The 20,984-nt window shown below is 38.1% G+C and overlaps 1 protein-coding gene across 4 annotated transcripts in view; it reads left to right on the top strand.

The window, feature by feature from the left end:
* Nucleotides 1-20,984, top strand: part of CARMIL1 (capping protein regulator and myosin 1 linker 1) — a 177,785-nt gene that overhangs the window by 73,219 nt on the left and 83,582 nt on the right. For all 4 annotated transcript variants that reach the window (XM_021385948.1, XM_021385950.1, XM_021385947.1 and 1 more), the window contains 8 exons: nucleotides 3,020-3,079; nucleotides 5,338-5,459; nucleotides 7,670-7,767; nucleotides 8,130-8,200; nucleotides 8,340-8,413; nucleotides 13,207-13,282; nucleotides 15,813-15,901; nucleotides 19,520-19,614. In XM_021385948.1, coding sequence (XP_021241623.1) covers nucleotides 3,020-3,079; nucleotides 5,338-5,459; nucleotides 7,670-7,767; nucleotides 8,130-8,200; nucleotides 8,340-8,413; nucleotides 13,207-13,282; nucleotides 15,813-15,901; nucleotides 19,520-19,614 — 685 coding nt within the window. The remainder of the gene's footprint in view (nucleotides 1-3,019; nucleotides 3,080-5,337; nucleotides 5,460-7,669; nucleotides 7,768-8,129; nucleotides 8,201-8,339; nucleotides 8,414-13,206; nucleotides 13,283-15,812; nucleotides 15,902-19,519; nucleotides 19,615-20,984) is intronic.

Here is a 20,984-nt window from a genome sequence, read left to right as displayed (position 1 = left end):
GTTCAGTTTGGAAAGCATCTTGACAACCCGCCTCACCAAAGATACTGAATTATTATTATTCCTGGAACAATTTTTAATGATTGTAGCAGAGAAAGCTTATTTCCATGTGAATTGTCCAGTTTGTAATCAGTGAATATAAATTTGACATGTATTGTATTTTACATATGTGTGCAGGTGTGCGTTTGTATTTGCACATGCATGTGTGAAAAGCATGTGTATATGTAGATATGCTTAGTAGAAAAAAAAATGGATCAATAAATGTAAGTACTGTTGCAAGATTTTCAGTTATGGTTACTGGTAAATGTGACCAGCCTTTATCTATAGCTTAAAGAACACATAAAGTGTGAAAAATTGCTGAAATTTATTTCCCTCAGTTGATCACCCCATCCCTGCACCATAGATGTGTTTGATTGGTTGTCTCTTGGGTCTGGGATCGCAGATTTATGGCCTGATTTTTAGACAGAGCTTGGTGACTGGTGGCATGAAAACAGAGCCATGATGAACAATTCAAATGTCAGTGCAATGGCAGTATGAGGGACAGGGTTGGTGGTGACCCTATTAAATAACCCATAACAAAGCCGTCATAATTCATGAGAAAGCCTGTGAAGGCTCAGTTTATAATTACAGAATTACAAACACCTTTTTTAAATTTTTCTTTTTATTTTTAAGTTACTTACTTAGTTGAAGAACTCAATTATGTTTTCATGAAAATCTAAAGTACACATGCTGTATTCACAACATTGTGACTTTAGTGGTAATAAATAGAAGTAAGGTGATCAGAAGAAACTGTCTGCTCACGATCTGCATCGAAACAAAACTTTGTGTATGTCAACAATTATTAGGATAGTTGAAACCAATCAGTGCAAACTAGAAGACAAGAGGTTCTGTCTCAACACCAGGCAGCACCTCTGTACTGTGAGGATGACCAAGCACTGGCACAGATGCTGCCTGGCCATGGACCTGAGCACCCTGCTGTGGCTGACCCTGCTGGAGCTGGACTGGGACCTGATGGGCCCAGAGTGACTTCTGTTAGTTGTAGGACAACTAACAGAATTTGCTGAACTTTCTAAGGTCTGTAATATTTTCAGAAGCTGCTCAGCAGCTTTCTTAGCTTGAGAGCTTCCTCACGACTGGCACACTGCCACTCCTAGCAAGATGGCTGAGAACATACAGCAAAGACACTGTTACTCCAAAGCACTGTTGCATGACTGAACATGCTCAGAGATGGCTGATATTGAGTGACTGTTGCTGCTAAATCTGATTGCAAGCTTCACCTTTTCTTGAACACTGCTGGTGAGCCCTGTTTAATCTACTAAGCAAGGATGGAAATTTAAAGGGATGAAGTCTGACTAAGTGTAATATCCATTTAAATGAATATCCTTAGAACGCAGATATTAGTGTGGCCCAGTTTGTTCATTTCCACTAATCTAGATGGATTAATAGGAAAGGAATAGTAACGTTCAATGCCTACTAATTCTTGCTATAGTCTATATAAAATATACTTGCGACATTAATAAAAGTTGGATATGTCATAGGCCCACAGTATTTCTAAAGCATACTTCTGGTGCCAGCTTTCAGTAAGTTTTGATAGAAAAAATTGAAAACTGTGAAATTAGCCATTTTTTTTGACTATAGGTTCCCTAAGTGAGACATACTCATAGACTTCTGAAAAAACGTTTTAGAATAGGATTTTAGATAATGTTATGCTATCCATTGTAAAAATCTATAAAAATAAGTATTTCATAATTTCAGATAGATATTGTGTAGAATGTGTTCAGCGGTTTTTCTGGAAAGCAAGGACTGTAGTTGTATGATGACCATGCTTTCTGGCATTTGCTAATTCTAGTCAAGAAGACTTTTGCAGAATTAATTTGTGAGTGAGGAATCTGTGCAAGCTGTTCTTAGGAGCAGAAGCAAATTTTTGATTGTGTGTGTACACGTGTGTTTGCACATTAGCAAAAGCAGAACCTTAAATTTGGTACTTAATTTGCAAATTATGAAGGATTTCAATCATCGAGTCTTTTTCTTAGCATTTCATTGTGACTTGGGTAAGTAAGTGTCAAATACTCTGATATGCTGAATTGTTTAATTAGCACTGAAGAAAAAGAGCCTTTATAGCATGGTGTTTGTTAGTTAGCCTGAAAGTACCCTGACAGTTAACCTAGTAACATGAAGTGCAGGAGACTTAATGTACACAATTAAAACAAGCTGCACAGTTACAATGGTTTTAATGATAAAAGGAAATGACCGTGCTGATTTCTTAGCCTATAGTTTTGATTCAGTCCAAGCGGTTTATTGCTTACCATGTATCTGTGCTGCCAAGATATGTTTGTCCATGTGGTTGTGAGGTCAGGTCTTGGCTAACTCCCTGTAGCCTTAAATTTGCCGTCAGGGCAGTGGCTTTTCTGCCTCTACCTCATCAAAGGTCCATTTGGATTAAATATCATCACTGTTCTTCCTTGCGTATCTTGACTGCTCTCCAGATAACTCAGTCAAGAAAAAACAGTGTATTATTTCCTGTCAAACTTCTTGATGCTCTACAGTGATCTTGAGCATTACGCATAAATATATTAATGTATAGTATGTGCGTATGTCCCTTTAGCTTCTCTGCAGGAAAAAAAACCATCTGTCATCAGTGTAACTAATAAAAGAATAAAAATGATGCTGTATTTTACTGAATGATTATTCAGTCACAAGAATTGTCCAGTAGGATATTATATAAACTGTTGCTTTTTATAATAAATTTTTGTCAGAAAATTTGTTAAGTTCATGTGCTTGGAGTAAGTGTCCAATGTGATATCCCTTTAACCTCTAACAACTGAAGCGATGACAAGCAAACACGTCCTCTAAGTACAAAATGTCATCAAATATTAACAAATACTTAATGTCAATTACAGAAAACAATGTAAGACAACAGTAGCACTGATCAAGGTTTTTTTTAACCTCATCTGAAAGTATCAGTGCTTTTAAAAACAAGATGCTATTTGTACTAATGTGGCATTTTCTTTTTTAACTGCAGTTAGAACTAACTTTCAGCTACTTGGAAATCCAAGGAATAACTTCCTGTAAGCCAGGTCAGGTGAGTGTTTTTGAAAATGTGACACACTGATATATGTTACCACCAGCAGTATTCTAGATAAAAAGTACTTGTGTACTCAGTACTAAATCTGTTCCAGCTGAGTAGATGTACTCTATCACGTAGGTGTCTCCATCTGGAGAGCACACACGCGTTTGAATTCTTAGGCTCATATCAATTGTGAAGTCTGACAACAGTGATAAGAATATAGAAAGTCCATTTTCAGAATCTGTTGCGCAGGTGGGGTAAGAAATACTGTTTTTTCAAAGCTTTGTTGGAGCAGTTTTCGTTTTTTTTCCTGTGTATTTTTTCTCAGAGATGATAAAACAGTGGTGGCTGGTATTGTAATCATCACTATGCAAACTTGAATGGCTTTTGTGATATACACCTTTGTGATGAAACCAAAAGCCACTGCTTAGATTGCAGACAGAAACTACTTTTGATGCCTATTCTATGTATTATTCTGTATATAACTCAAAATATATTTGACAGCTGGTTATGTGCTCAAAAAAAAGTGAATGTCAGAGGGAAGATAATGGAAAGAACAATGCCTTTAATATATTGTTCATTCATAAGATGAACATGTTGACAAGATATGACAGTCCAATTGTATCAAAGACTTTGTGTGTTTCGGGTATATTTGGCTTTTAAAGAGTTTAAAACATAGGAACATCTGGCACTTTATTTGAACTCTGAAAAGCTTTCTTTGTATTTAACATTACATTTTCAACCTGGCTTTTGAAGCTTTCTTTAAAGGGGAAAAAAGTCTTTACTTTGCAAATGGGGAGACATTTAGTAAACTCTATGTATGATTTTGTGGCCTTATTTCAGGCAATAAAAGGCCATGGTAACTAGTGCTAATTATTATTGATGGCATAGTCAATCACAGTTGCGGCAGGTGTTATGATAAAATGTCCTGATTTTCAGCAGCCTCGTTTTGCATATAATTTTCCTAAAATGCTTTGTAAGGTTTTGCATGTCTACATCCACTTGTATTGTAAACATCTAAGGCTTATAACTGAAGGCAGGTAAGATCTGTGATGATTCCTTGCAGGGCAAATGGTGGTGTTGCAGCTTTCCTGCAAACATCATGTTACCTTCCCCGTATCTGAAGGTCTTATTCTCATGCTAGGCATCTCCCAGAAAGCCATGAAGTAGTTCCAACTCTAAGATGACAATTGGACAGAGTGATAGAGGAAATGATGTGGCAGTATTGGTGGTGAGGGAAAACATTTGGAGTGCGTCTGCTGGCTCATCTTCAGTGAGTGACAGCAACTCTCTGAAAGGAGTTGCATTAGTGCCAAAAGGTGTGAAGATTCTGTGTGCTTCTGGGATAATGCAGCATCTTCTAGAGTTATCCTTATGACAACCCTGGATGTGATTTGGAACTGAAAGAGAGAGCTTCAGGAACTGTTTTCAATAAAAAATTAATTTCTCTTGCATATTGTGCAGTGTTCCCTCTAAGATGAAGACAAAATTGTATAGAGACAACTCTGGTGCTAGGAGCAGGCTTCTTATTCTGTTTATGCTGTATCTAATCTTAAAAAAAAATTGATACCGACTTATTGGAGAAGACAGAAGTATTTCATGGCTTCCTGTGATGCAGCCAAGAGCAGCAGCGCACTTGATGAGTCATTCATACAGTAATCCAGTGTGATTCTGAATGCTCATACATAGTAGAGACCAGTAGTAGGAGGCTTTATTTCTCCCCCTAGCTGAAGCGCGTATTCCACAGACAGTGAGCAGTTACATTAGCTCAGTTACTGCCTCTTTTAAAATAAGACATTGCATTACCCTAACGTTTTCTTAAACAGCATGGATCAAAGCATGAGAGCTTTTCCAGAGAATTGCAGCTCTTAAAGACTTTTACTTTTTACTTGATGAAGCAGTCCTTGTTTGCTCAATAGTTTCCTGTCAGGCTGTGCTCACTTCTCCTGGTGTTCTGGGAAGTGTTTCAAAACAGAACAATAGTGTGAAAAGTCCTTGGTGTTGGAAGTGCTAACTGAGGTCATGATCCTTGGAAGCCTTTATTCCCGTGGGAAGCAGGGCACTGTTAGGAAAAGCAAAGTTTGAGAATGCAGTTCTGATACATTTAAGAACTTCAGAAGCTCTACCAGGAACACTGTCATGTCATGTATTAAAGATTAGCAAATCCTTGCTGGCATGCAAAACATTCAGCTGGCATTCACAATGCTGACCTTTTTGAATGGATGTGAATGAGATGACACCCAGTCCCTGTCCTCATGCCCTCTTGTTTACAGCTGATTATGGAAACTGAGAAATGCAGCATCTCCATGAAAATGGCGTCCTCGGAAGATGTGAATGAGGTGCTGGCACACATTGGAACCTGCCTCAGGAAGATATTCCCTGGACTCTCTCCAGTGTAAGTGTCTTCTAGGGCAACTGTAGCACAAGCAGATTGTGTGTAAGGGTGACAAGCCACTGCTTTTTGTCCTTGCATCAGGAAGAAACACCTTGAGAAGGCAAGCACTGAGCCTTTATCTAGGCCTTTTGACGGATATGGCAGAACCATGATGCAGTGCACATCACAGCTAGGGCATGCTCTGAGGGGCCAAAAGAGCCTTTGTTTTTAACAGTCGATACAGGTCATTCAGGTCATAAGTTCTTATTTTTCCTTATATTGCCTCTCCAATCTCAGATACAGATTAGTTTGTAGCTTTTTCTTTTAGTTTATTCCTTTCCCCATAACAGCAGTGACATTCAGTATTCTTCAGTATTCAGTAGGTTTTGTTTTGTGGTGTTCTGTTTGCTGTTTTTTTTGGTTTTTTTTGGAGGGAAAGTTTCTGTTTACTTTGAGTTTTTGAATTGTTGAAATGTTTCACACAGCTGGGAGTCTTGCTCTTCGGTGCTCAGCCCTGGGCATCATCATATACTTTCTGTGGAGTAGCTGCCTCCTTGAATCAAACATCTGCTTTTCTAGGTTTCTTCCCCTTCTTTCTGCACTGTTTTCACCTTCTGTTGTTTGTGTGATTTTTTTTTTTTTTGTGCTATCCTCTGCCTCTGAATTTTATCATCTTGCTGCAATTCTCAGTGTTGTGGGTTTTTTTTGTTTTATTTTCTTCTCTTTGCCTTTGCCTCATCTTCATCCCTTTCTACAAGATAATGCAGCTCTAATTCTATTTCTCTTCAGCTTCCAGTTTTTAGCAATATTATAGAAGGTGGTCCACGTAAAAGAGTTTGTCAGAACACATTTATTTTTGAGTGAACTTTTTTAACAGGCATTAGATGTAAGTGGTCAGACTAAATTTACATGTTTCATTTTGAGTGTGTATCTTTATTATTCATCTTTCCTGTAGGTGTAGTAGGAATTTAAGTTCATACACTCCAGTAGGCAATTTGTTTTTATTTCCACATTATCTCTCTTTCAGTATTATTAACTGCACCAATAGAGGTGGAGTTCTTCCTTCAAAAAACACACACACAAGTGAATGTTTGTGAACCAAGTTGCTGTAAAACCTCAGTAATGATGTGAGAAATATGAAAGAAGGAGAGTGAAGAGGGCAGTGAGGCTGTGAGAGTTTCTGTCTGTGTCTGTGGAAGCTTTGAGCCCTGCACATGCTTTTTCAGGGCTTTCTGGAGAACACTGCTGGAGCGTTTTGTATAGCAGCATAGACTGCTTTCCTCTCCGATAGCATAGCTTTCTGGAATGAGGGCACTGGAGTTACGCAGGTAATATAAGACCAGAACAGGCAAGAATGGGGAAGGAGGTTTCTCCTGTTAGTATCTCCTTTTTTCCCCTTTTTTTTTTTTTTATGGAATTCTGGAATTTGAGGGTGTTCTGTCATTCAGAATAGCAGTTTTTTTTTCTTAAAACCAAGAAGTGGTTGTGGTTTTACCAGAGGAGGAAGAACACTATCAAATTACAAGGATTAGAGCTAGGTATCTCAAGTGCAGCCTGGAGGCTACTCAGCATGCTCTGTGACTCTTAGCAGCATACTTACTTTACTGCATAAAAGCATGTGGGTAGATGGCAGTAGTTTTGTGTGTAGTCAGTAATGCCATGTCTCCTGCCATGTCTCTGCAACTTAGATGAGATGTCAGGGGGAAATTTTTTACTGAAAGGGTGGTGAGGCGCTGGCACAAGCTGCCCAGAGGAGCTGTGGTGCCGCATCCCTGGAGGTTCAAGGCCAGGTTGGATGGGGCCCTATACAACCTGATTTGGTGGGTGGCAGTCCTGCCCGTGACAGGTGGTTGGAACTAGATGATCTTTAGGTCCCTTCCAACCCAAGCTTTTCTATGGTCCCTTTCTCTTTTGGCAACCTTGTCATAGTTGAGAGTCCTAGGTTGACTTAACTTGAGTGACCTTGTTACAGCACTGGGCTTAGTTGCTCCAGCCAGTAGTTGCAGTGTTAATTATTGGAAGGAAGGAAGAGACAAACAAATGTTACTCCTGCTAGTCTGCACCATGATGTGCTTGACTTCTAGGCAGAGAATTGAGTTGTATTAAAGATAATAATTCTTCCTCTATACTCACTTAAAATCATGCTTAAAATGAATGATATTGAGTGCATGTAGTGATACAGGTTCCAAATACTTCTAAAATCATGAATACTTTTTCCCCTTTGCATTTAGGAGGATTCTGAAAAAAGTAACAATGGAGCCTTCAGAAAGACTGGCTAATCTCCAGGCGCTGTGGGACAGTCAGACAGTGGCAGAACTTGGACCTTGTGGTGAGAATGAATTTGAATGCTCAAATATAAAAAGCTTGGAATAGCAGTGTCAGGAAGTCTAATTCTATTTCTGGTAGAAGCTTGTAAAGGTGTAATTAGTTTTAAGGTGTAATTAGTGTGGAGTAGACTTCTGATTGGTAGGTGAAGGCACTATTTTAAGCTTTCTTGCAACCTGATGGGTATTACAAAGATAGGATAGTCTCAGTTTCTTTTAGTTTCTTTCAGCGGCACAATGAACGCCCTTCTGAGAGAAAAGGAGAGTGAGTTTTGAAAGGCTCGTTATATCTTCAAGTATTAAAGTATGCTTTTAGATATCTGTTTGTTTTACAGTTATGTTAAATACTCTCTTGTGTTGTTTCTAGGAGGCTTTTCACAGATGTATGCTTGTGTGTGTGATTGGCTTGGATTTCCATATAGAGAAGAAGTGCAGTGGGTAAGTACATGTCTTGTGCAGGGGCTCATTTCAGCTAACTGTACAAATGATGAAGGGGCAGATAAGGAAAAAAAGGGAAAAAATAGGATAAAGGGAAAAAAATAGGATAAATACGTATTTGGTTATGTATTTTGAACAGGATGTTGACACAATTTATCTGACACAAGATACCAGAGAGTTGAATTTGCAAGACTTCAGCCATCTTGACCACAGGTAAACAATATGCAATAATCATGTTAATACTTTAAAAACAAACAAACAAACAAAAAAAAACTTGACCCTTAAATTGTCCTTCCAGTAGATTTTTGCCTGCCCTTGCCGAAGGGGGATAGTCTCATAAAAGCTGTCTCTTAAATATCTGGACATCTGAAATGACCATCTATAGTGTTTATAGTTTTCAGAACAAAGATGCTGTTTTTGCACAAAAACCCCATGAAGAGCACATTTTGTTTTGAAGATAAATATATCTTGCTATTGGAAGCACTCCAAAAAGTTAGCAGATAGTTATTATGATTATATTTCTTTCCTGTGATGGCGGATATAGGAGCTCAAATTCAGCAGAGAATACATGCAACTACATCTGGCATGCAAAGCAAAAAAGGAAATTAGGCAGCCTTTGCTTTTACAGAATCTTTCTCATAGCATATACGCTAAAGGAAATTACTTGTTTAGCAAATCAGTGGAAGGTATAAGTTATTCAGCTGAATCCCAGCCAGTAGTTTCTCCACTAACAAAAGATGCTATCAAAAATGTGTACTTCCAGAAAGGAACTAATTGAGGGTAATTTTACTATGAGATGCTGAAACTTAGCTAAGTGTTGTATTTTGTTGACTGGATTTATCTGGCTGAGAAAATTGGATTCTAAGAAAGTTGAATCTGAAGATATTTAAGAAGAAATGGAAAGGAGTCTTAATTAAAATTCATCATTATACAAGAAAAATGACAAATTAAAGAAACTAAATAAGACAGTGTTTTCTTCTTTGAGGAAGCCCAAGGGAAGCATTAAGAATCTGTCTGAGGTATAGTGATAAAATATAACAGGCTGAACTTGGAGGTAAGTAAATGAGAGTATTTTGGCACAGCATTCTTCGTAGTTGTAAGGTTGCTAGTATGTAAACTTGCAAAAATATAAAGAAAAAACAAATACTCATATATTTACTCAGCTTCTGTGCTGACTTTCATAGTCACCGTGGTTAATGCTGTGGTGAACTTACTACCTGTACTGGTTTATTCCGAGGCAACTCAAGGAAGACTACAGGGCTGCAGCTAGTGCATGACAGCTGCAGCCAGACTGGTCAGTTAAGAGTTGCTGAGAGAAGATAAGGAAAGGATTAAGTGTACTGAGGCCCACAGCATAGGAAAGATGTCGAACTATTAGACCACGTTCAGAGGAGGGCCACAAAGATGATCAGAGGACTGGAGCACCTCTCCTGTGAAAGGCTGAAAGAGCTGTGGTTGTTCTGTCTGGAGAAGAGAAGGCTCCAAGGAGACCTCATTGTGGTCTTCCAGTGCTTAAGGGGGATTTATAATTAGGAGGGAGACCGACTTTTTATGCAGTCAGATAATGTTAGGATGGGGGAATGGTTTTAAATTGAGAGGGGGAGATTTGCATTAGATAATAGGATTAAATTCTTCACTGAGAGGGTGGTGAGGCTCTGGCACAGGCTGCCCAGAGAAGCTGTGGGTGCCCCATCCCTGGGCAGCCTGAGCTGGTGGGGGGCAGCCCTGCCCATGGCAGGGGGTGGGGCTGGGTGGGCTTTGAGGTCCCTTCCAACACAAACCATTTTGTGTTTCTATATCACAAGTAACAGTGGAGTAAGAAACTGATAACGCTTAGATGTATTGTAAGTTGGCAGAGCTGAGAAGAACGTGGGTTATTTTTGAAATAGTGATTTAGGGACATTCAACTTCAATGAAACATAAATGTTCGAACAAGTTATTAGGAGTGAAAATACTACTTTTTAATGAAAAATAGAAGCGTTTTAAGTATTTATCACATCTCAGCTGCTTCAATATAGTTCGCTTTAGGAAAATGGAATTGTGAGTTTGGTTCAGTGAATGTTTTAATTGAAGTATAACTTGCAAAACTTGCATCACCAAGAAAATAAACTTATTGTTAATAGAATCTTTAGTAAGTATTGCATGATTGTGTAAGTCCAAAGATTCAAAACAATTTTAGAACCTTATACAATAAAATCCTTCTTGTGGTGGCATTTTCTTAGTGTTGAGGTTGCAACTGAGAAAAAGGTTTTAGATTGAAATGATCCTAAAGACAGAGTTTTTTTAGGAAGTCAAAAACATATGCTATTCAGTAAATTGGGCTCTGAGATCCCAATCAATTCAAGAATGTATGGAAGTGTTTTGTCAGATATTTAACAAAGTGATAATGCTACAAGTTAACAGCATGCCCCTGCGTTTTGGATTTTGAGAAACTTGTATATCTTGTCCACATAGTTTTTGAGTTTACTGAAATAATGTATTTTGTGTTGTGTAGCAGCTCTGAGGTGAGACAGGATGAAGACTTTAATTTTCTAGATACAAGAGCTATGCATTGCTAAAAATAAACGATTTGTGTTTTTCCTAGTAAAGTATTTCTGTTAAAGGTCAGCATAGGATGGAGTGAATTATAGATGAATTTAAATTCCCAGTGTGTCTGACACTTGGAGTGCATAACATGGCTTGCCACATGGGAACACGACTTCTAAGGTTTTATCTGAAGTTATATTGTGCTGTGAACCATATAATTGAGTAACAAAAAAAAACCTCTCAAAGTAAATAGGGCTTGTTTAACTGTGCAGCACAATTTTCTTCTGTTTTGTATGTTTTAGCTTTCAAAAATTTGGACACTGAAAATGTTATATTGTCAGAAATGTGTGATTAGTTAGTTTTTTTTTCTTTGCTCCATTTAGATTGCATCATCTTAAATACACAGGGGGACAGAATTGTTGAAAAAATGTGAAGCCACTGGCAAAGCTTGAGTGTTGTTAAAGCTCAGAGAGATTTTCTGCATTCCAGAAGAACAGAATCTGTTTTCATTTTAGAATGGCAAAGATATACATTCTGTAAATCTTACTTTATTCTAAATGATAGTTTAGCAAGCAAACAAATGTGAGCAACTTAATGTAACTTGGTGAAAGGAAGTTAGGAGAAGGCCCTGCTTTTTGAAGTGGTCATTGGCGTAATTCTTCTTGTATTGCAAAATAATTCTGATCACTATTAGTGAGACATGTAGGATTTAATAGAAATAGAGCAGGGAAAAAAAAACAGCATACCATTTTCAAAAGGAAAACTTAAAGAGAAGTACAGTGAGGTTAGGTAAGCTTAAAGCAACACAAGGAGTGGAGCTAAGTGCCACAAGGACCATCCTTGGTAAGAAGCACCTTCAAAAATTTAAATGAAATGAAAAACTAAACTTTAAACTATATAGTTCCTCAGTAAAATCAGATTGTAAATTGAAGTTGTTCTCTGATAGACGGAAGTTTCCAGACAGAATATTACAGACAAGGCTGATGTTCCACTATCCTCAGGCATGTGGGCTGGAAGGCAGGGAGATGTGTGATATGGTTTTTTTTTTTAGCTGTTGGTATTACAGCTATGTCAGTATCTGTGTTTGTCTGAAGTTTGAACAAACAGGCCTTGGATACTGCAGAAGACTAAACTATTTAAAGATGAGAATTTGCAAATCAGCAGGCTTGATTTATTTTAAAATATTCTCATCGTGCTGTAGCAGTCTCTTCAACTTCTTGAAAATGCAGCAGCTTTTCCCACTAAATCTAAACATCCCCGGCTTCTTCAGCTGTTTTCATCCTGGCTTGGGGAGGAGTGAAGAGAGAAGGATAGCCTCAGGCACCCTCTGCCTGCAGCCTCCTCCTGCCCCCAGGGTACTGTGCTCTTGCTGGTGTCTGGGGTGGCTTACCAGCTCCCTGGCAGTGTAACCACCTACACCCAGTTGTCACTACTCATTGTCTCTCTTTTCCTTTGAAGGAACAGCACCAATGGTGCTATCTGTCCCTTTTAGGGGTTCCTATCGTAGCATAAAGTGTTGCTCCATTGATGTGATGGTGGAGCCTTCAGCCCGTCTGGCATTTACCTTGATGAGGAAGAAGGAAAAGATGTGAGGAAGGTGTTGCATGTTTGGTGCGGATCCATGCCTACCTGCGTATATCCTGAATGGAGTGCTAGGGGTGATAGTAGCTTATAAAAGCTAGTATTTTTAAATTTCTCCCCACAAGACTAAGGCTGAGATAACTTTTTTTTTTTTCTAGTCAGATACATGTATGTTATGTCTCTTTGTTTCATTCTAAAGAGGTTTTAAGTAACTGTTGAGGCTAACTGATGTGCCTGTGCTCAATAAATGATTCTGCTGGGGGTAGCGTGCAGACATGACAATTATCAATGTCTTTTATTGGTGGAGCTCAACAGAGGGAGAGCAGATCAAACTAAGAGGATTGGAATAAAGAAAATGAGAATAATTTAGAATTTCATTTGTGAAATCCCTTTTACAATTAAGGATGGCTTGTGCTGAAAGTTGCATTATCCTTTCACAGGTCTCCTGCATCCTGGGGGAATTTAACTATAGAGATGAGACAAGGAGATGTTCTCTAGAAGCATTCAGTCATGGGATTATATTAAATCATCAGACTGCCAAAAAGCTTTTTAGCGTCACACTCAATTATAATTAGAGGTGATTAAGAAGCTTAAATATGTCACTGGATGAAGAAAAAGTAGGAATGGCAGCACAGACAAATTTCTGGTTTAAAAATTCATGCTAGAATGGATGTCAGTTGGCCAGTCAAAAATTTTTATTAAAATACAGGCAAGATGCGCAGCTGCTCACGGTGCTCTTTTTTTTTGAGAATACAGAGCTTTCTGTAATGGTGACAGCAGTCAATTAGCATTGCAGAAACAGAGGAAATTAGATACAGAAGAGCACTTACGAGATTATTTCAAATGACCAAAACTGACAGTTTTATGAAGTGTGTGTAAAAGTGTTTTTCTTCTTCTAGAGACTTAATACCAATAGTTGCTGCTCTGGAGTATAATCAGTGGTTTACAAAGCTGTCCTCCAAGGATCTGAAATTAGTAAGTAATAAATTGAAATGGTATACCTACTTTTACTGGGCTGTGCTGTGTCTTGGACCATACTATTGCATTTTTCAAGGTGAACTTTTTTGGGTAAATAAGTTGGGCAGTCTTATTTGAAAACAGATAATTGTTTTTCCATTAATTATATGAGGAAAACCTAAACAGTTGGATAGTTCTTTCACACTATAGAAACACTGCCGGGAGCTGATTTTGCCAAAATTTCACACAAATACAGTTGGAAAAGTTTATTTGGCCATAATGGTAGCCCATAAAACTAATCTGTCAGGTGTTGCCAGCTCACACAAACAATACTTGCTGACTAAACAGGAAAAAATTTTAAAGCGGCTAGAAATATCTGTTGGTTTTTGGAGGTGGAAGGAAAATACTAGGAGTCTGTTTTTTTATTTTTATTTTTATTCTCGCATTATGAAACAAGTTTTGCTCTTAACTTTCATTTCGTCTTGATTTTCTTTTTCCCCAGTTGTCTGACGCCAGCCCCTTAAAGTAATAAGTATGTAGTGACACGTTGCAATTATTTTATGCACAGAATCACAGAATCGTAGGGTTTGGAAGGGACCTCTGGAGATCATCGAGTCCAACCCTCTGCTAAAGCAGGTTCCCTACAACAGGTTGCATAAGAAAGTGTCCAGGCAGAGTTTTGAATATCTCCACGGAAGGAGACTTTACAGCCTCTCTGGGCAGCCTGTGCCAGTGCTCTGTCAGCCTCACAGTAAAGAATTTTTTCCTCATGTTCATATGGAACTCCTTGTGTTCCAGTTTGTGCCCACTGCCCCTTGTTCTTTTGCTGGGCGCCTCTGAGAAGAGCCTGGCCCCATCCATCCACTTGACTCCCGCCCTGCCCTTTAGATGTTTATAAGCACTGATAAATTCCCCACTCTTCACAGCAGCATTCCTTTTGAAAAGCAAAAAGGGAGCAAATACAAACAAGCTGAACTACTGAAGAAAGGGCCAAGAAGATCAGTAATTCTAAATATATAAAAATATGACTATATACCATTTCTACCAAACCTGAAAGCTACAGGTAGAATTAGTGGTTGGAGAAACTGCTTTTTCAGTTGCTCTATTGTTTTGTTTGTTTTAATGGTAATATGATTTTGAGGGAGAATTTTTAACAACTTCTAATGTGGAAAACAAATAAACCTTATCAGTCTTGAAAGAGCATCAGTAATAATAATAAAGATCTTCCATATATTTGAATTTGAGTCAAAAATGTCAGGAAAATATAAACTATTGGACAGTAAATCCCTGCCACAGGGATTCTGCTGAGGGTCAGTATGAGGTCAGACATATCCAGGGGCTGTTGAATGTGTTGTACTCAGTGAGTCCCACTCTGACACTGTGTTGGACAGACATGATCTGTCATGTTTTTACAGTACATGCATGAAACTTTCCACTTGCAATCACAGTGATGTAGTAGCCCTGTGATAATATTCTGAATTACTAAAATGTGAAAGGCAAGGACAGTATTTGAGATATTGCTGAACTGGCCATCTTCAGAATGCATTGTCACCTTTTCTGTGTAAAGGATTAAAAAGAGTTACACGTATGTGCTAGAGCATTCTTTTTTTCCCAAGATTCAACTAGTTTAAAAGAATCCTAGAAAATGCCAGACTATCATTAGAGATAAAGATATCCCAAGTGTGAATGCCAAACTGTCATTTTTAGGGTGGATAAGAGAATAGTTTCAGCAGTTCATGATCATGACTGAAGTTCTACTTTGGACTTCATGTGAATGTGAGATTCTATATGCTGTGAAAAAAAGACAAGAAGCAAATTAAGGTATTAGAATAAAAGGTGAACAAAGTTCACTGTATGGCCTTTGAAACATTGAAGTTTTATCCCTGAGCATGTCAAGCAAACTCCTGTTACATTTTGTTCATAGTACTTGCAAATGCCTCTGCAAATTCTAGAATCCAGCAGCAGTAGAAATCATGAGATGTGATTTGTTCTGTGTAGGTTGGGAGAGCTCCTACTGAAATATACTCACCCTTGAGCACTAGTCCCCAAGCAGTCTTTGGACCTGCAGCTAAAGTGCTCTTACCCTTGATATTTTTTTTTCTCTTCTTTGCCTTATAACATCTTCCTCTGTGTTTAGCTGTCATTCTTTGTCAGGCTTTATTCTCCATTGCGTTAGTTGCTGTTTTCTTCTGAGGGATTAGTATCTATATGAAAAAGAGTTCTTTAAAATTAAGCATGTGTGTTTTTCTGCGCATAGGGTCTGCAGTTTGGTGTTTTTTAATGTCTTTTACTAATATTAGAATAATTCTGCCCCTTGAGATTAGGTGGCCAGATTCATAAATTACTTCTTTTACCTCTTGCTTCTCAAAGTCTTTTCCAGATGTTGTCATCCAACTCTCCCTGGGATGTTCCTGGTATTCTTAGTTATTACTTACGTATGACAAGAATCAGTTCATGGCCTGGATCCCGTTATGATGTACAGCTTAGAACATATGGTTGTTTAGTTATGTTTGCGTTCTTTAACACTGTTCTGTCTTTTCTGTGGCAGTCCACTGATGTCTGTGAGCAGATTCTGCGAGTGGTGAGTAGGTCCAATCGATTGGAAGAACTGGTATTAGAGAATGCTGGGCTTAGAACGTAAGTAATTTCTTCAAAATATTGCATTAGTTACTGCTTACTCCTAGCAAAAAAAAAAAAAAAAAGGTGTGATGTGTATTAGCTGGAGTGTCAGAAACTCATGCTCAAGTGTCTAGCTTGTTCTGAGGAGTTGCTAGACACGAGCCTGTCATCAAGTTTTTCAGAGATTCCTCATAATCCAGAAAATCCTAATACACTGCTGTTTTTAAGATTCTGCTTGAAGAATTGGGTAAAGTGAAGAAGAATGAATTGGATAAGTGCATAAATCCTAAATTAACTTCCACAGATCCTCTCCAAGTAGGGTTACTAATAGAAATATGAACAAAAGTGATGGGGATTTTGTTAAAAAAGCGTATTATTCCATCTTGGATAGCAGATACAGCTTCATTTCCAAAAGGGCTCTTTTTTTCTTTTTGTGTATTGCATTTGCGGTGATGTAGTAATGTAGTAATACTATTATGTTAGTAACTTTTCTTCTAAAGAAGTAAGGAAGTAGATGATTAATTTTAGTCCTCGTATGTATTTTAAATCTTTGCATGTATTAAGTGACTTATAGCCTAGGTATTTTTTTCTTCAGTGCAAATAGATGCAAAGTTCAAGTTACAAACTAGACCAGATGGAAATATCTGTGGCTTGATATAGTATTAAAGTAGCGTCCAAGACCATGTGGACGAGATAAGCTCTAGTGCTGATGAATTTTTGTGCTAATAAATAAAACAGTGGAAGGATGAGAGGAGCAGAGCATTAAACTGAAGAAAAAATAAAAAAGGAGAAAAAAGCACAGGGAAGTTATGTGGTATGCTTTTTTTTTTTTTGCCTCCTCTTCCTTTTTTTTTTTTTTTTTTTTTTTAAATAGGTTTAGTACTGAAATATGTTTAAAAGAAAGTTACCTAACTGGCTCAGGAAAGTTGTGGGGATATTGGGATTACACCTAAGCTTCTTGATCACAATGTCTTTAATAGCTATCATTCAGCCATAAACAACTGATTTTGATCTTGTTTTTCCTGCACTCTGTGCTATGAGACATAGCGCTGATCATGAATATTAGAAGATACATTGACTACCTTAGTACACTGTCTACATTAACTTCTAACAGTCAAGTCTGGTTTCAATTTTAATAGGACTTGACAGATAATCAACCTATGACTTTGTTTTTTGTGCCTCCGTCTACATGCATGATATTTGGCATTTTGCCCTGGTGTGCATCTGCTGTGCTCAGCATTGTCTGTCTGTTTTTGTCAAGGGTACTTTTGTCAATTTTGCCAGTTATCATATCTTCTTGCTAGGAGGAAATTCTCTTGTTACTGGGCATCTTCACACAGCTTATAGACCAGTCACTTTTAATGAGTCGTGACAGACTGCCAGACCAGTGTTGAGAAAGAGCGACCAAGAACTATGCTTTCAGAGATACCTGAGCAGCTGTATGAGCATATTTCCTTCTGTAGCAGGGTCAATTTAAGAGGATTCCATTCTTTTTCTACCTCCAGCCATTCATTTCTCTCATTTGGTATGGGATGTAGCTCCATAAACAGTTGTTATCCTTCCAGCTGATAAGACTGCAAGCTATCATACAGTAGCAGCTGTAGTATGGATGCTGGACATAGGGAAGTGGGGACTTGCTGTTAGGGAAAAATGTGTTGTTGAACAAACCCCCCTGTCCGATAACATTTCTGCCAGTTTAGGTTCTTGCAAATTTTATGCCCATTGGTATTTCTTCAGCAGACTAAAAGGTTGCTGTCTAGATTATTTTGGATGTCTTTGATGAAAAAAGAGAGTATAAATGTTTTGATAAGTGTTAGGATTCTGACTGAGGAAGGTGATATCCAGTTTAAGGTGGTTTGAACAAATGAATTTGAAAAGAGAATTATATCTGTGAACTGCTTTAGAGAAATGGGGGACCCTGCAATACTCAGAATATTCATTTCCATGGAACTGCAAGGTGGAGTCTCGAGTCTGAAAAGGAGTGTTTGCAGGAGCTGTTGAAAATGATTTGTTCATTATGCTTCAATACTCTGAAATTTGGCAGGCAGAATGTCTCTATTGCCATCTGCACTGACCGCTGCCACCCTGTTCCAAGGGGGGTAGCTGCTGTAACGGGGAATAGACATGCCTGCTGATGATACGAGGAGGGCCTCTGATAGAGATTCTGCAGCTCATCTTTCCCTGCAGGATGGGCTCTGAATGTCCTTGCATGTAATCACATTAGTTCCTCCCACACACGTCCTCTGTTTTTCTGCTACAGAGATGTTGTCTAGACTGATCTTGAGGAATTTTTGTCTGAGATTTCCTGATCTGTGCTATTCTTACCGTTGGTGAAACATTTTTCCTCTCCCGTACACGTAGTTATATCAGACTTTTTAAAAGCTTTCCCTCCAAGCCTGAATGTCCCGCAGTATCTGGAGTGCTGGCAAACAGATTACCTACAGGAGATGTGTAGTCATCTGCAGTAGCAGCAGCAGGTAGCAAAGGAGGATACCCTGAAACCTGTCAGGTGGCACAAATTTAAGTCCAGAATTGTTGACTGTTCATGTTCTCATGCTGCATACGATAAGAATATAGGATAAGAATATTTTCTTCTTTAGGATAAGAAAATGATACAGAATTTCAAAGGGGAACTAAAATTTCATGGAGCATCTCTGTACACCTTGCAACAACAGATAGACAAAAGATACTGAGGTTATCCCTATCTGACCTCCACTCTTTTCCAGAGTATAGAAAACATTGCTACCTCCACTGCAATTCTCAGCACACCGGCTGACAGCTTTTGTGATAGGAAGTATCTGTCCCAGGGAAAAGGAACAGTGTTAATTACCATTCTTTTAGTAATGTATCCAGTAGTTCTCTAACACTGCCCTCCAGGAAGTAAGATACTGTACTTCAGAGCAGAGAGAGAAGGATGCTGGGAGGAAGCTCAAGGGATATTATTTGATTTCTACATCTTTTCCTAATTTAGGTAAAGTAAAACCATTGAAAGCATGGTCTGCTTCACTGAACTGCACAATAGATTTCGTCTCTTAATACATGAACGCTTTCCAGTAGGTACAAGGATGGGTTTGAGAAACTGGCAAGAAGCAAGCAGAGACTAGTTTTTCAGTGTTCTGCTGTTCTTTGAGAGAGTTATTCCTGCTATTCTACAAGATCACAATACAGATGCTGTGTTGATTCTATGATATGTTGCAAAGCCCATCTGTTTGACTGATTGTTGGCAGAGACTTGTAACAAGTTAGGGGGATGGTGTCAGAATTTAGCTTTGTGAGTGAGGGAGATAATGCTATGCAAGCTAATGTATATATCCCACCTGTGTGTGATGAGGAGATGTGCTCGAGTTTTAAATTTTAAATTAAACCGTATTTTATACTTTTAGATCTTTATCAAAAGTAGCTTGAGCTTTGATTGAATACTCTTCAGTATCTTAAATCACAGAATTAAAAAATAGTAACATAACCTGCTTTGAAAGACAGCAAATTAGTCAGATAAGATTGTTTAAAAAGACAAAAAGTCAATAGTATAAGTTGGCTATTTCTGTCTAGTAATCCTTTGACACTTTTAAGCCTCTGAACATGCTTTTGACAGAGAAGATAACTGAATTCTCTGTCTCTCTGTATTCTTCTCTTGCAGAGATTTTGCACAGAAACTAGCCAGTGCCCTATCCCATAATCCCAACTCAGGACTCCATACAATCAACCTTGCTAGCAATCCACTTGAAGACCGAGGTACAGTAATGTTAATGTTTTCCTCTTTCTCCAGATGTATTAGGGGGATTACTGCCTCTGCATTCCGCTTTGCCGAAATAACAAGATATTATTCTGTCTGTAATGCCACTGTGAATGTCTGTTGTTCACAAATGACTGAGAATTGCTATTCTTTTTGATTAACACATTTCCATTAGCTTGTGGAGAAGTATTAAAATGTCTTAAACCATCCATGGATTTCATTAGATTTCATTATGCTTTCACTGAGGTTTCTTTTAAAGGAAGATAGAACACAATGAATGTTTAGAGCTAGAGAGAGAAGAAAATGATGTATATTTTTAAAGGCAATACAATCAATATAAGATGAAGTGCAAGACAGCTTTATTGTTTGGATTGTATTTTCCTGAAGGTTTTGTATTTTATTTCAGCTATAATCCCGTAGTTAGATCTAGTTTTGAAGCCGTTCCTTTATCAGCTTTGCTCCAGTCTGTAGTGTTGCCAGTTCTTCACAATGCTCTGTAATACTGGCATAGCTGGCATCCTGATGTAGCTAAGTATTGTTGACGCTGCAAGATGAAAAATAAAACTGAACAGCCTAGCTTTCCTCCAGCTAGGCACTACTAGGCGTGATTTCATGTTGAGTCAAGTCATTCCCTTCCCCTGTCTACTCTCTTTTCACTTGGAGCATTTATTTTTAAAATAAGGTTATGTTCTTTCAGTCTGGTGTTGACCCTTTAGTGCTGCCCACATGAGATTTCCATTTGATTCATTTAATACATTCCAAGCACACAGTGTTCTTGGGATCAGACTACCTTGTGCTCCTGTTGAGCCAGAAATAAAATCGGAATTTTATGCAGTGAGCCTTTTCTTATTTTATTTGGTTTATGTGGGGGAGATTTTCTGTCTTTTGTCTGACACGATTCAAAATGGAAAAACTGTTAATTTTGGTTACAACCTGATCCAGAGTCCTGTTGATACAGAATTTTGTAGGTATGTCTCCTTTTACCCCATTTCAGTGAGGGGGTAGAAAGATGCAAAGAGTATTTTTCCTCTTCCTCTTCTGTATCTCTTCTCCTTTTGTCTAGAAATATATTTGAAAATATTTTTGCTTTTAACTTATTCAGAATAGTTGTTCATTTAAAATTGTTCACGTGAATTGCTAAACTCCTCTGGCTACCTTTTGCGTGGTTCCTGAAAACTATCACGTGAAAGCCAGTGTTTTGCTATATAATGTTATTATTACTGTGTGCCATAGGCCTATCTGTATTAATCAGAATTTTCTGTTTAAGTTGAAAAAATGGCTGTCACATTGTTGAATCTACTTTTGAATAAGTGTGTTTAGATTGTGCTTTTTTTTTTAAATAACTTTTTTTAATCGTGCAAGGCTTTTT

The sequence above is a fragment of the Numida meleagris genome, chromosome 2 (assembly GCF_002078875.1).
Source record: "Numida meleagris isolate 19003 breed g44 Domestic line chromosome 2, NumMel1.0, whole genome shotgun sequence".
NCBI lineage: Eukaryota > Metazoa > Chordata > Aves > Galliformes > Numididae > Numida > Numida meleagris.
The sequence above is the reverse complement of the archived record's forward strand: the minus strand, read 5'-3'. Positions and strand labels throughout refer to the sequence as shown.